We start from the raw sequence: 13294 nt of genomic DNA on the forward strand, positions 1-13294 counted from the left end.
TGGGTTTTTTGTTGAGGTTCCTGATGTGGGATATCAGAATCCAGATTTTTTGGAATCTGACCTGGTTTATGTCCTCAAACATTGGACTTTAATCAGAAACCTCAATAGGTGCTTCCCAGATTCCTGGGTCCTACTCTATAGTGGACTTTGGCAGTGCTGCTCTTTATTAACCAAAATTTGTTAATTTGATACATGATCCTGAAGTCAGGCATCTGAAGATGTCTAATTTCTTTCAAGCTCAGCAAAGTCCCACATTACTTCTTCCACACTATAAGTGCAGCAAGGGACTTATTAGAAACTCATACACTTTTGCCTGTGGCCCTGGGGAATATCTATAAACCTTTTTTCACCATTTGTAGATTTTCTCAAGGCAAGGAATTTCTGTTTGCCTCTATGAGACACATTGATTCCTTAAAAAAAACTCGAGGAATCCTTCCTCTACTTGCTCCTGGAGCTCAATGTTTTTGTCAAAATCACCTGGTATCTGTATGTACAAGTCACTCTTGATCTTCAAATACAGGACAAAACATTTGAAGACAGTCCAAAATCTCAAACTTCAGAAGCAAACTGAGAGGGAATTCCATGTTTTCCTCGAGATTTTTTTCCATAGATCTGAGCATCTCAGAGAGCCAAACAGAAAGTTTCTTAGGTCTACAAAAGTTCACAAATAGGGAAAAAGATTTGGAAGGACAGTAACTTTGTCCAGCCAAATCTCATTCCCCTCACAGGCAAAAGCATATGAGTTTGTCATAAGTTGCTCACTGCGCTAAAAGTGTGGACAAACTAAACCAAGTCCCACAGTTAGACACTTCTTCCTTGCAAACTCAGGTGACTGGTGAGGTAATTGGGACCAATTGGCCGGCCCCAGCGAGCACTGTGGAGCTAATAGCACAACAAGGGCTACACAGTGTTTGAGAGATGATAATCTGTAAGTATGATAACTCTACAGAAGATGTCTGAAACTGTTTCTGAGAATCTTTGACTTTGTTGTTGAAGTCTTGATAACAGGGAATAATCACCAGGTCTCAATAAAAGACAAAAGTATGTGTTGATGAAAAGCACCAGAGAAATGCTCAACACTGCTATCTTGGTTGACCCAAAACTAGATTAAACCCTCCTGACTCACTCATGAGTCATAACTGGATTAAAACTTACATACACCTTAAGGCGGGGTATGATACTTTGTTCTTGAAACCACGAATCCATGATTATACCCACCGCACTGCACGTTACATGCCATGGATCGAGTTACAATTTTTGAGGTAGCAACAGGCTGATGAAAAGTTTACGATCAGTCAACCGTCGGAGTTGGTAACTCTAATGAGGAGCATTGAGACTCTTTTGAGAAGGGTTATGTTCGATTGACAAAAGAGATGCTTGGTCCAGTTTGTTGTGTATTTTAATTTACAAGGATGACATAGCGATGGATATGACCAGTTGAAGATCTCACCAAGTGGTCATGGTCACAATCATTCGCCACTTCAACCGAGTGAAGCCAATCCCTTCTAGACCACCACGGCTGTTGCGACCAATGATGTAGTGTAATATAATTTTTGAATCATCGAATCGAAGCATACAGTTTCAGTTGGATATATTTTTACCTATTTGTATGCTACACTGTGAGTCATCAAACCATCACTTTGTCTCATCCAATTCCCATCTTTTATATTTTCCATTCTCACGCTCACATTGAATTCACAGAAAATTTTGCATCATCCAAACGAACCTATCAACCATACCAACAAGAATTGGAGGATCCATCCTATCGAACAATCGAAACAAAAGGATCAAATTTTAAAAAAGAAGCTTATTTATACCTCGGTCTATTCGCTTGTTTACCACCTCTTCACCTCCAAAGCATCATATTCTTCAAGAAATCAAACTCGATCAGACTTTAACCGGCCTCTGCTCGAAAAACGAGATGTCCAATCGGGTGATTCATTATGCTACTAAACCACGTCGTGGACTTTTACAAATTTGTGTAGATTGGCATCTAAGTTGAGAGAAATTTCCTTTGTTCATCATTTTTTGTGATCGGTTGATCAAGATCGAATGAATATCACTCAAGTATTGAAGTGACGGTTGAAATTTTACAAATCATCAATTGAAAAGACTTTGAATCTGACTAAATTTCGATTTTTTTGTTTTGTGTGGCGGTACAATAGCAACTGCATTATCGATCATCACTTTAATCGTAGCTCTCAACATCTCATTCCCAGAACTATCAGATGCATCAAACCAAACTCTCTCAACTTATCAAACTCGACTACCTACCATTCAATACAAAAATCCAATTCCTAAATTCATTTATCTCTCTTACTACAATCCGAAATCAGGTGAATATTTAAAAGGAAATGATGATATTTATTTTGTTGGGTTTTGGGTATTGATTTGGTTGAGTTTAAGAGAAATATCAATTCGATTTTGGAAACCTATTGGATCTAGACTTGGTGGAATTAAAGATCGTAATAAATTACAAAGATTTGCTGAGCAAGGTTGGAATTTAATTTATTATATTGTCTTTTGGTGTATAGGAGTGGTATGTGATTTTCTTTCTTCATTTTACAATCAATTAGATTTCAAAACTCACTAATCTTTGATCGATTTCTTTTTTTTGTTCTTCAAAAGAAAATTCTCTCTAGATTTCCTTATCCAATCCTTTCATTAAACATTCGACAATATTGGCATGATTATCCACATGATTCGATTCCAGCTCTTACCAAATTTTATTATTTAGCTCAAGCTGCTTTTTGGATTCAACAGTTAATCGTTTTGAACTTGGAGAAACCCAGAAAAGATCATTACCAGATGCTTGCTCGTAAGTTTTTTCCATATCTCCCGGGTCCGAGTTTGAGTTACTTATTTGAACATGCTGTGTTTTTAGATCATATCGTCACTATCCTTCTAGTCTGCGGTAGTTATGCTGTCAACTTTACTGGTATTGGTACAGCCATCCATGTCACCATGGATGTCTCAGACATCATCCTTTTTGTAAGTCTAAAAGGAATCACATCCTTAGTTATCCATCGTATACTGACCGGCTTGCCAATTCTAGGTTGCCAAAATGTTGAACTATGTAGGCGGAGGAGTAGCCTGTGATAGCGTCTTTGCAGTCTTTGTAGCCTCATGGATTTACACAAGACATTACGTTTTTGCGAAAATCATCTGGGCAATCTATTATCATTTACCTCAAGATATCACATTTGAATTCAATCTCAGTGAAGGTAGATTGGCCACATATAATTTATGGGTAGTCTTTTTAGCACTCTTGGTCCTTTTGGAAGTCTTGTTGTTCTTCTGGTTGGTTTTGATTTTAAGAATCATGTGGAATGTAGTGATTGGAAACGGTGCAGATGACGAACGAGAAGATTCAGAGTTCGTTCCAATTTCTCTTCTCTTGACCTTCTTGATTGATATTGAGAAAACTTTCCTTCTTTGTTTTTTTTTCAATAGTAGTGAATGTGAAGAAGAACCCATTGAAAGTAAAACGATAAATGAAAAAGGAATCGGATCACCTGAAAAAGGAACTTTATACTCTGATGATGATCCTACTTTACTCTCTTCATCTAAAAAGATGTATCAACAAATTTCAACTTCTCAAAATAGTAGTCCTAATTCTAGTTCATTATATCAACGTAAATAAAACAATTTCAACTTTTCTCATCTTAATTGACAAAAAAAACAGACCATGGAATTTTCCTTATAAAATCTATATCAATTGTTTTTTTTAAAGATTTGTTTGTCTTTTTTGATGAAGGTGTAGGTGTTTTGATAAGCTTGAGAAGGATGATTTTTTTTTCTATGAAAAAGATGAGGGTATTTTTCAAGAAGAATTGTAGAATGAATGAATGAATTTGATTCTTTTTTGTTGTTGTTGCAAACAGTTGATCCTATTGATCTCATTTTGTTATCCAAACTTTTTTTTTTCTTGAAAGAATAGATGAGAACTTGATGATTGAATATCCAAGGTTGACACTGGATGTTGATCTTTTCATCGCTCTAATTGATCTCTATGCATGCGTTTTTCTGGGTTACAAAGCAAAATAAAACATATGATGGTTATATCTCATATCTTGATATAGTGTAACTTGCATAACCTGTGAGAAATTCTTGTTGAGTGGTAAGCAACAACATATTCCTTTGAGACATAAAGCATCAAGCTATGCAAAGACAAATTGGCTTAAATCTTTAACAAAGCTCGTCAGGCTCCTCTACCTCTTTAGCCGTTATCATCCCTTGAAATGCAACAGCTCACCCAGTCATCAAGTCAGTGATGGCCCAGTGTTCTGGGCAAGTAACAGTTGATCAAAGTGGTATTCTGTAACCAACTAAAGAGCAAATAACCATATGTACTACTGTTTGGGTTAGAAGAAATCCTTAAAGAAACATTCTCCCTTCAAACACTCACAATGAGGTTGCCAAATACAGCCTACCATCAAGAGTACAGTCATTGGACTGGCTCAAAAGCAGTTTGTTTGGCACAAGTTGTGATTCTTAAACCTTTTGGATCAATTAGATAATGAGTAAACTTTCCAAATTACATGACACATTTAAACCCATTTGAAATCAACAAGTTAATCATATATGGTGCAAGACACCAAAGATAAGGAAAAACCCAAAGAAACTTGAAATTCTATGTGAGTTCAAAGTTCTTGACTTGGTGAGGAGCTAAGGGTACTTGCCAGAATCCCTCATTCAGGGCTTCTCAAAAGTAGCTTTTTAGAGTGATTCATTGAAAATTACAAGAGCTATGTAAGCTAGAGAATTTTTACATGTCAAGCTCACCTCTTTGAATTAAATGAATCCTTCAAATGAAAAGGTCAAAAAAAGGTGTACAATTGGTTTAGAAAGATACTTTTGAGAAGCTCTGGATGAGAGAATCTCAAACGCTCACCAATTCAAGAACTGTGGTCTTGTGTAGAATTCTAAGATTCTATAAACTTTTTTATTATTATTGGTGTCTTGCACCATATTGCCTGTTAAAAACTTGTTGAATAAAAAATAGTTGAAATTCTTCAACTTCTTATTTAAGTGGATGATTCTGTGAATGCTGAATGAAAATGAGTTGAGAATGTTGAACTTGAGTAAGAGGATACAATATATGTTAATTGGAATTATGAGAAAGTGGGTATAGATGTTTGTATTTTATTTAAGTGGATATCAATTGATGTTGAATCAATTATTTAGCATCTGTTTTCTTGTTCTTGCTTGTTGTATTCTGCACCTCTTACACACACCTGTCAAAGACATTCCTGATTTTTCCTTAGTATGTCTGGAAATGTCTGTTCCAAATTCTGGTGCTAACTACAAGAGAAGTGGGGGGCATGATATTATTTTTCCAGTGCCTCATTTTCATGAAGGCATATGATACTTTTTTGTTTTTGCAAATACATGATGAGTTTTTGGAATTTTGGAAGGTCAATCGTAGAAGAACCTCAAAACTATTTCAGGAAAGAGGATATTTTACAAAATACCTGAGTTGATCTTGATAACTCTGAAAATTATGGCACTGTAGATTCAAGAGTATCTAGTGCTCTTTTGGATACAGATTGAGATGTTTCTAAAGTATTTCATAACTGGCACTGGATTCAAATTTCAGACCTCAGCGCAATGATTATGGTCAATGGTACAGTATGTTACTGCCCAAACCGTACTGTCACCAGCCTTTCAACACTACAGTACCTCTGTACCACAATGCTTGAAAGTCAAATGCAGTTATGGTCCTTTTTACAATTACAGCTCAAATGGATTGCAGTGCATGTGAAAAAACCCGTAGTCAATATGGTTGACTATGGCTATTCCCATAATCTTGGACATGTTGTCCAACCTATAATAACACCACCCAATTTTTCTCATGCAGCGTCCTAATCTCCATTTGTGCAATATCTCCCCTAATTACCACCACTCACTTTTCCTAACACGGGGTCTTAATGTCTCTATTTGTGCAATGTCTTGCTGGATTGATGAGGCAGGCATGTACCATTTGGATCAAAATGATAAGTAGTCTTTCTCTTTGTTCGCTTTCTTTTGATTTCTCAATCTCCATATTCCAATTGAGGATACCTCTGGGGACTTGTGTGCAGCTTTGATTTGGCAAGCCAAACCTGTCACTTACACTAGCATCAACTCCTTCAATGATGATGATGTCAACAACAGAGACAAACAATTATGTCAGTCTGATGGACAACAGGACCCTTCCCAAACCCCAAACCCCACACCAACCAAATCAAATCAAACTCCAAGAAGAAGGACAAACCAACTACTTAGAAGAGAAAGCATTCAACTTTGGTTCAAACAAGGCACAAGAAGAGCCAAGCACCTTCCCAAGAGCCTGAATTCAAGGTGATCAGTGCATAATATCATATCTACAATTCCATATCTAATTCCCAATCTGATAAAGTGTCACTTTGTATGTGGCACTTCAAAGCTCCCAAGGACCTCAATGTTGATCTAGTTGATGGATTTCAACATAATTGCAAAATCATTTCAAAAGTCTTTCATGCAACCTTTCTTCCCAACATACCACCAAAATTCTTATGTCATCAAATGAAAGTTATCTGAGACTCAGGTGATACTCAGGTATGCAGAACTGGTAGGACAAACTTGAGGAGTCTATACTCCATCCTGGGTTGGGATAGTTCATTTCTCAAAAAGAAGTTACATCTATCCCTCTCCATCCCTTGTCCAGATACGACTGGAATGATTGTGAGCTCCATCCCTCAACATTCCTTTTTACAGTACAAAAGCTTTTCAAACCTGAGGAATAAAGGCTTTTTCATTTCCAAAATAAGAGAGCTTGTTCACTGACTTTTGGTTTTCATATGTCAGGGAATTTGAACTGTTCAATGTGGTGAATGATATAGTGCAACACATACAGTAGTTTAAAAAATGTTTGTGATCCCCATATTTGACTGATTCAAAAGTTTCCATCTGCTCCATACTGGTTGACCTGTCATTCACTGGATGATATTATCCAGAGTGAGTAACTCTATAGATTGATTGGTGAGTTTGTTCCAGGTCTTTTCCTGTCCATAATTGCACAATGAACCTTCCAAGTACACTCATCCATTCAATGAGCTGATGCCCATCATCTCATTAGAGTTTGTGGATCTTGGGATTTGTTAGACATCATTTACAACAGAAGATTATTTAACCACATCCCCCTCAAGATATAAGACAAGACTTTTCTGTTAACCAAAATGATGCCCAGATCAATCAATCATCATATGCTGGATTTTGTTGCTCTCATAAGGAAGACGTCCTTGCCAAGTTTGTGGTGCCATTGCTTAATGTTTGGAATGTTGACATCAACTTGGCTTCTTGACGGAGCTAATCAGATGCTAGCTTCAAAGATTGGATTGATGATCATTGCTCCGTGGGTCAAGGATTTGAAATGGGAAGCTTGATGATGATTTCAAAATGGACCTGTGCATGTTCATTCTGTGTTTTACATGCTGCAAACTTCAAAAATGTTACAAGACTGTTTTCAGATTCATTCAGTTTTCCAGGAACTGTAGCCTGACAAGGTTGGGTCATGGAAAAATGTGAGGTTACAAAAGTTATATGCAGTCTATGACAGACAGCACTGTTATTCTGGTTTTCAACAAGATGAGAATGTTAAGGGCTCATGGATTGCTTGAAATGCAAATTCAAGTGGGACAGAGATTGTTTACCTGGTCAAAGGAAACATTCATGTCCCTGGAAGCTATGAAAAGTGAATTGGCCGTTCGCAGAAACGAGTGTCCCCATAAGAGCTTGAAAACTTTGAAACGTTGCCCGTCTAGGGTGAATTTTGCACAAAGAAGCGAAACTGAGAATATTAATGTTTCTACAATGGAATCCAGTTCCGCTCAGACCTCGAACAAGAAGACCAAAAAACCAAATGCCCAGCCACCGTATGAATTACAACTAAGACCGAACTGATGAAAAGAATTGTATTTATCCCGACGAATGAAATCGTCTTCCGCCCAAAAGAAATGACCCGTAAGATGTTGAAGACGTCACCAGGAAAATAATTAGCCCTGCTGGCCTCAGACACGGAGATCTATCAATTGACTGTTCCAAAAGAAAGTAACATAAAACGATTGGAAGATTATCGATCGCTCGGATATGGCTGAACATCGACGTAAGAAATCACGGGTATTGGCCTTGTGGAATGAAATAACTATCAAGCTTCGCAGAATGGAGCTCTACGAGTAAGTTCGGATTCGTAGGTGTCGTGCTGCTCGGGCTGAATCCATAGACGCCGACAGGAAATTCTAACTTGGGCATTTCCTTCAGTGGTCCGACATTGGTCTTAGTTTCGAAGCGCTTGGATCGATGGTGCTCGGCCAAATGGATTGCTTGGGTGGACGGTGGTGAAGGGATGACGAATTTGGGTGCCCCTCGAATCAAAGGCTTTGTGGGTGATACCAGAAGTAGAGAGGTAGGGGCGGAATTGCGTCTGCGAGGCATGTTTTGTGGCTTGAGGTGTGGTTCTTTCGGAAGGGTGTAGACTGATGGGCTTGAGACGTACAAACTACAATGTTGTTATCGATGCGAGGGTTAAGAGCGTTGTGTAAGTGATGGTACTCAAAAGATTGAGAGAAGAGCGACTTACAGATTTGACTGAAGAGGTGAAATTAGAAAAGAAGCTTTCGAGAGTCGATCGTTCACTTCACAAATGATGATGATGATGATGATGATGATGTCCAGGACTGATTGAGACTAGGGGAATTGAGAAGGAAACCGTGGGCTTTATGACCCTTTTCGCGAATTTATTCGGTAACCATCCCAGTAAGCTCATTACAGAGTTCGTCCCCGCGTTGAACCAGAAAATGGATAAGCAAGCTTAAACAATGGGTCTCCGAATTCAGGACTACGGATTTGTTGGCAACGAGCTTCGCTATGATACACTGCTGAGCTGGTGATGCCGCCTCGGTGATCGACTACTAACTGACATAGTGAGACTCTTAGTAGAGTTTTGAAGAGAACCCTTGCTCGACAAATTTAATCTGTTGGCAAGCTTTCAAGTTAACTTTGCCTAACCTCGTCAACAATTATATATGACGAATCTAGTTGAAAGTCGGTCCTCCCCGTCCTTGCTGGTTCTTGCTGCTTTGACTAGTCAGTCTGAACGTAGGCCTCCTGTTCATCTCGATTTTACAAGTTTCATCGGCTGGCCGTATAACATTTTGTTGGTTCACAGGACAAATTAGTTAGTTGACTGATCAATCGGGTAAGCTTGCCCTGTTAGGCTCTCTTTAAACTTCTATGCTATCATCGATTTGTCAATTACCACCCTGCAAGTTTCCTCTTTTGATTTCGTATGTTCAACGCCTTTTGTTTTCTGTCAATAACAACTACCCTTGCCTTTACCATCTCCAAGTCACCAAAAATATGATTCTCGATATTACTTTACCGTCACATCTGGCCCGTCAATACCCGTATACGCATGCCTCGTAAGTTCAAGCCACTCGTTTTCTGTCTCACCACATCAGCTTATCAGAATTTATATACCGCGCTTTTTTGAAACAGCACCATGGCATCTGCCTTGATCCTTCCAGCCAATTTAACATTGTCATTATGCGGCTTCGCTGCCGGCCTGTTCATCATGGGTTGCTATTGGTTAGTCCAAACGATGCGAGCGATCCCCGAAAATCACGATTTCACTGGCGAGTCAGGTGGCTACAACATCAATGCCGAACGGCGCAAAAGAGTTCGAAAATCGAAAATGTGGTTTGTCACTCGTCAGGAGACATCCGATGACGGTGAGCCAGAGAACTCCCAATGCTCTCACTATGTATATGTTCTAGTTCTGATGTCTTCAACGCGTCCTTTTGTAGAAAAACTGTTTCTCACAGACAACTAGAGGTGCTATCTGGACTTCAAAACTGGGTCACAGATTTTTGTCCTGTGAATTGCAAACACTCACTGAGGCGCTGGATATCGCCCACAACAACAACGCATCGCAAGTGAACACTCGCATAGTCCATCTTCCACTTTGTCATAACTCGAAAAACATATTGGAACTCATTCATCGATGGATTTTCTCTTCTTCAGCTACCCTTCGGTTTGCACTTGTAACATCAATTGTATTCAGCTTTACACCCGTGGTGATTGCCTACCACCCATAAATGTATCTCACTCGTCATTTGGTCCCATTAGCAAAAGCTATTGTAACAATACCGTCGAATGCATATTGTAGTACTAACATGGAGAGGGTTTCTTGGCAAAATGTTGTAAATTACTCCTCTCTCTTGAATTTATGTTCAGCCGCATCACGATTTTGCACACTTCAGAACCACCTCTTGACACTCAGAGAAGTGTATTGCCCTGCCCCTACTTCACGTCATTTTTCCATTGGCTTACTTGAGACGAACGTTTCCTCTGACCCGCACTCAACTCGATGAAATGCAGTGGTTTACCAACGCCAACACATCGACGATGACATGAACTTATATATTTCATTTGGAACGAAAAAAAAATTCGGAGCAAAGGTGGAAGTAGACATGCAAGGTCTGGAAACCTCATTTTTGCACAATTTTATGTAGTAAGAGACAACAAAACAAGACGATGAAGCGCGATGGGCCGCTGAGACTCAATTCAAGCGCTACAAATGTTGTTTGCCAGATTCAGTGATCCAACCCCATTTCGCCTCTTGCCTCTCTGATTGTACGTGCCAATCGGCTGAGCCCCTAAGCAAATGAAGAAGGAAAGAAACTTCAATTTTCATGAGAGAAGGGAGATCATCAATGTAAATTCACTTACGGCATCGGCAGTTTTTTCGTCAACAATACTAAAGCTAATTCGTACATAAGCAGTACTTTTACCACTAGCCATAAATTCCTGGAAGCGTTCATGATGATGAATGTCAGCTTCAATTTGAGGATAAAACAAACGGTTTTAACAACATACACATCCTGGAACTGCGAGTATACCATTCTTCAAAGCGGTGGACATCATCAATGCTTTTGAATCTACCTTTGCGTCTTCGCCTGCTTTAGCAATATTGAGTTTCAACCAAAAAAACATTCCGGCTCGAGGGGGGCTCCAGTCAGCTAAACCATCTAAATGTCTCCTTGCGGCTTTTTCGATGCTTTGAGACTTTCTTTGGTATAGTTTAGCCACGCTATAACAATGATCAATGAATCTATCATAACCCCAATGAGATAAGACCTTGAAGGCGATGGCTTGGGTGAAGGTTGAAGGTTGCATGTTGATGCTCGCCGTTTGAAGATCTGAGAAAACAAACCTATCAAGAAGAATTCTAAATAAAAACATCATAATGAATATCCACTTACCCATCATGTCCACTATTTTTGCCGGACCTGTGACAAATCCCAAGCGCATACCTACGAATACGATTTGAATGGCTTGATTAATCCTCCAAATATTTCAATGGGTCCTAAAATCAAGGAATCATGAACTCACCAGGTGACATTATTTTACTTTCGGCAAAAGCGTCAATTGAGCAAGATATCACAAAATGAATCAGCGCAAATCCCTTGACTAAGTTTGGAGAAAGTATCTACCTCAACGTGTCAAATCTGAGAACTCTGCCGATTTGACCCCCTTCGCTCTTCTCAAGCTCGAAATAACTTGGAGCACGGTTTGGAGGATCGAAGTGAAGATAGTAATATGCGTCGTCTTCAAATAGTAGTAAGTCGAATTTCCTGACCAAACTTAGTATCTTCTTTTTTCTTTCCGGAGAGGCGGTTGCTCCTGTAGGGTTAGAACCTGTTGGACTGAGTTGCGAACCACAATTGTTCAGACCTTTGAATAATCAGCCAGGTTGCCTTAAGTCTCAGATATCAAAACTGAAGTACGGCATTTACGCACCAGGCATAGATCGCCTTGGGGAACTTCAATGACTTGGTCTTTTCATCCGTATACCAGTTTTCAAGAATGGATTGTAAGGGTTGATCCATGATACCGTTTGCGTCCGTTGGGAGCTCTGAAGTAGTATGATTAGATGCATAAGTTCAGTCAGACGTGAAATATATAAGAGATTTTGTATAAGGATTGAATACCTATCAGGTTAGCACCCAGTGGTCGAAGGAAACCCAAGACACCTCTGCACCGGGGATATCGTGGTTCATGGCGATTAGAATAAGTATAATCAGAGCTGGGATACGGTCAAGAAACGTAAACACGTACGCATAGGTTGGAGTCTCAAGCAATATACTATCATCTGAGTCACAAATCGCTTGAAACGCCTATCAGTGATTTATAACATTCAGCGCATCGAGGCCATCAAAGTCAGCGACACTCTTTCAAAATAGACCGAAAGAAACAAATATTGACCCTATGCATTGACTCCTGGCTACCTGTACCAACTGAGCATCTCCAACCTTCTTCTTTATTATCACCACGATGATGACTACGTTGTTGCAAACCAATGAACCAGGATATCAAAGAAGGAACACCTGAAGTATCAGAGTATTGAAGCGCATCAACCAGTTCTTTATCTTTCATTTCCAAGACTTCAGGAACAATTTGATCAGGTTCCGGTTTGGAGTCGAGGGGCTGCTTGAGAGTGAATTTGATTGCTTCAAATGGAAAGGTTTCTGGGTCTGGTCTTCCTACAAGAAAGCTGATCATACCTTCGACTTGTTCGAAGGACATCAAACCACGGACTAAAATTCAAGTAACGGAATCCTTTACAATTAGCTTTCCTTCTAATACTTAATCACGAATTACTTACTTCCTGTACTTCTCCATCCTTTACCAGCTTTGCTGAGGAATTTGTTTTCATAGTCAATCTGTTGGGCCATGATTATAGGCTTACTTTGTATCGAAGTTGCAATTTGATGATTGGATAAGATGGTGAGAGTGATTTGTTTTTCTGTTCGCAAAGTGTTTATCTTGGCGTTTATCTTCGAAGGGCTTCTTTTAAATCTTACATCTCACCCTTAAAGGCATTTTGCAATGATACAAAGCCGGATTAGGTGATTGGTTCATCGAATCGACTGCCAAGGAAATTCGATCCCATTTGTTGCAAAAGAAAAGCAATGTGTGGAGGCTTTACTCAACTTAAGTTGTTGATCGATGCAAGCAAACCACAACCACAGAATAGCGATTAATGCCTTAATTCATCATTAAGGATGTTGCACAGAAAAGCTTCATAACCCATTCGTCAAATGGAAAAATTATATGAAGCATCAGTCGAGACCCATTGTCGACAAATACGACAGGTGAATTGCAAGAGCGCCGATTTTGGTTCATTAAAAGTACCCCAGAGCACCCCGCCTCTTCGAACTATCACGCGAGCTGATCTTTACCAGATATGGCATGCCAGTCGCTACCCCACCTG

General features: G+C 39.3%; 3 protein-coding genes across 3 annotated transcripts; 1 reads left to right on the forward strand and 2 right to left on the reverse strand.

Annotated features, from left to right (window-relative positions):
- Positions 1-1649: 1649 nt before the first annotated feature.
- MELLADRAFT_47359 (uncharacterized protein) lies at positions 1650-3913 on the forward strand (the record flags this gene model as incomplete). Its single annotated transcript, XM_007406756.1, has 6 exons — positions 1650-1997; positions 2166-2539; positions 2629-2818; positions 2885-2991; positions 3056-3375; positions 3454-3913. 6 exons carry the CDS (start codon positions 1922-1924, stop codon positions 3641-3643), a joined length of 1257 nt encoding a protein of 418 aa, XP_007406818.1.
- A 3851-nt stretch (positions 3914-7764) lies between these two features.
- Positions 7765-8692, reverse strand: MELLADRAFT_71142 (uncharacterized protein; the record flags this gene model as incomplete). Its single annotated transcript, XM_007406932.1, has 2 exons — positions 7765-8518; positions 8600-8692. The coding sequence occupies one exon, from the start codon at positions 8452-8454 to the stop codon at positions 8134-8136; it is 321 nt and encodes a 106-aa protein (XP_007406994.1).
- Positions 8693-10483: 1791 nt separating this feature from the next.
- On the reverse strand, positions 10484-12806 carry MELLADRAFT_115660 (uncharacterized protein; the record flags this gene model as incomplete). Its single annotated transcript, XM_007406931.1, has 11 exons — positions 10484-10676; positions 10750-10827; positions 10897-11219; positions 11283-11333; positions 11413-11429; positions 11514-11726; positions 11821-11935; positions 12012-12055; positions 12139-12197; positions 12286-12617; positions 12686-12806. The coding sequence occupies 11 exons, from the start codon at positions 12753-12755 to the stop codon at positions 10614-10616; spliced, it is 1365 nt and encodes a 454-aa protein (XP_007406993.1).
- Between the last annotated feature and the right edge of the window lie 488 nt (positions 12807-13294).

This window comes from Melampsora larici-populina (genome assembly GCF_000204055.1).
Source record: "Melampsora larici-populina 98AG31 unplaced genomic scaffold MELLAscaffold_7, whole genome shotgun sequence".
NCBI lineage: Eukaryota > Fungi > Basidiomycota > Pucciniomycetes > Pucciniales > Melampsoraceae > Melampsora > Melampsora laricis-populina.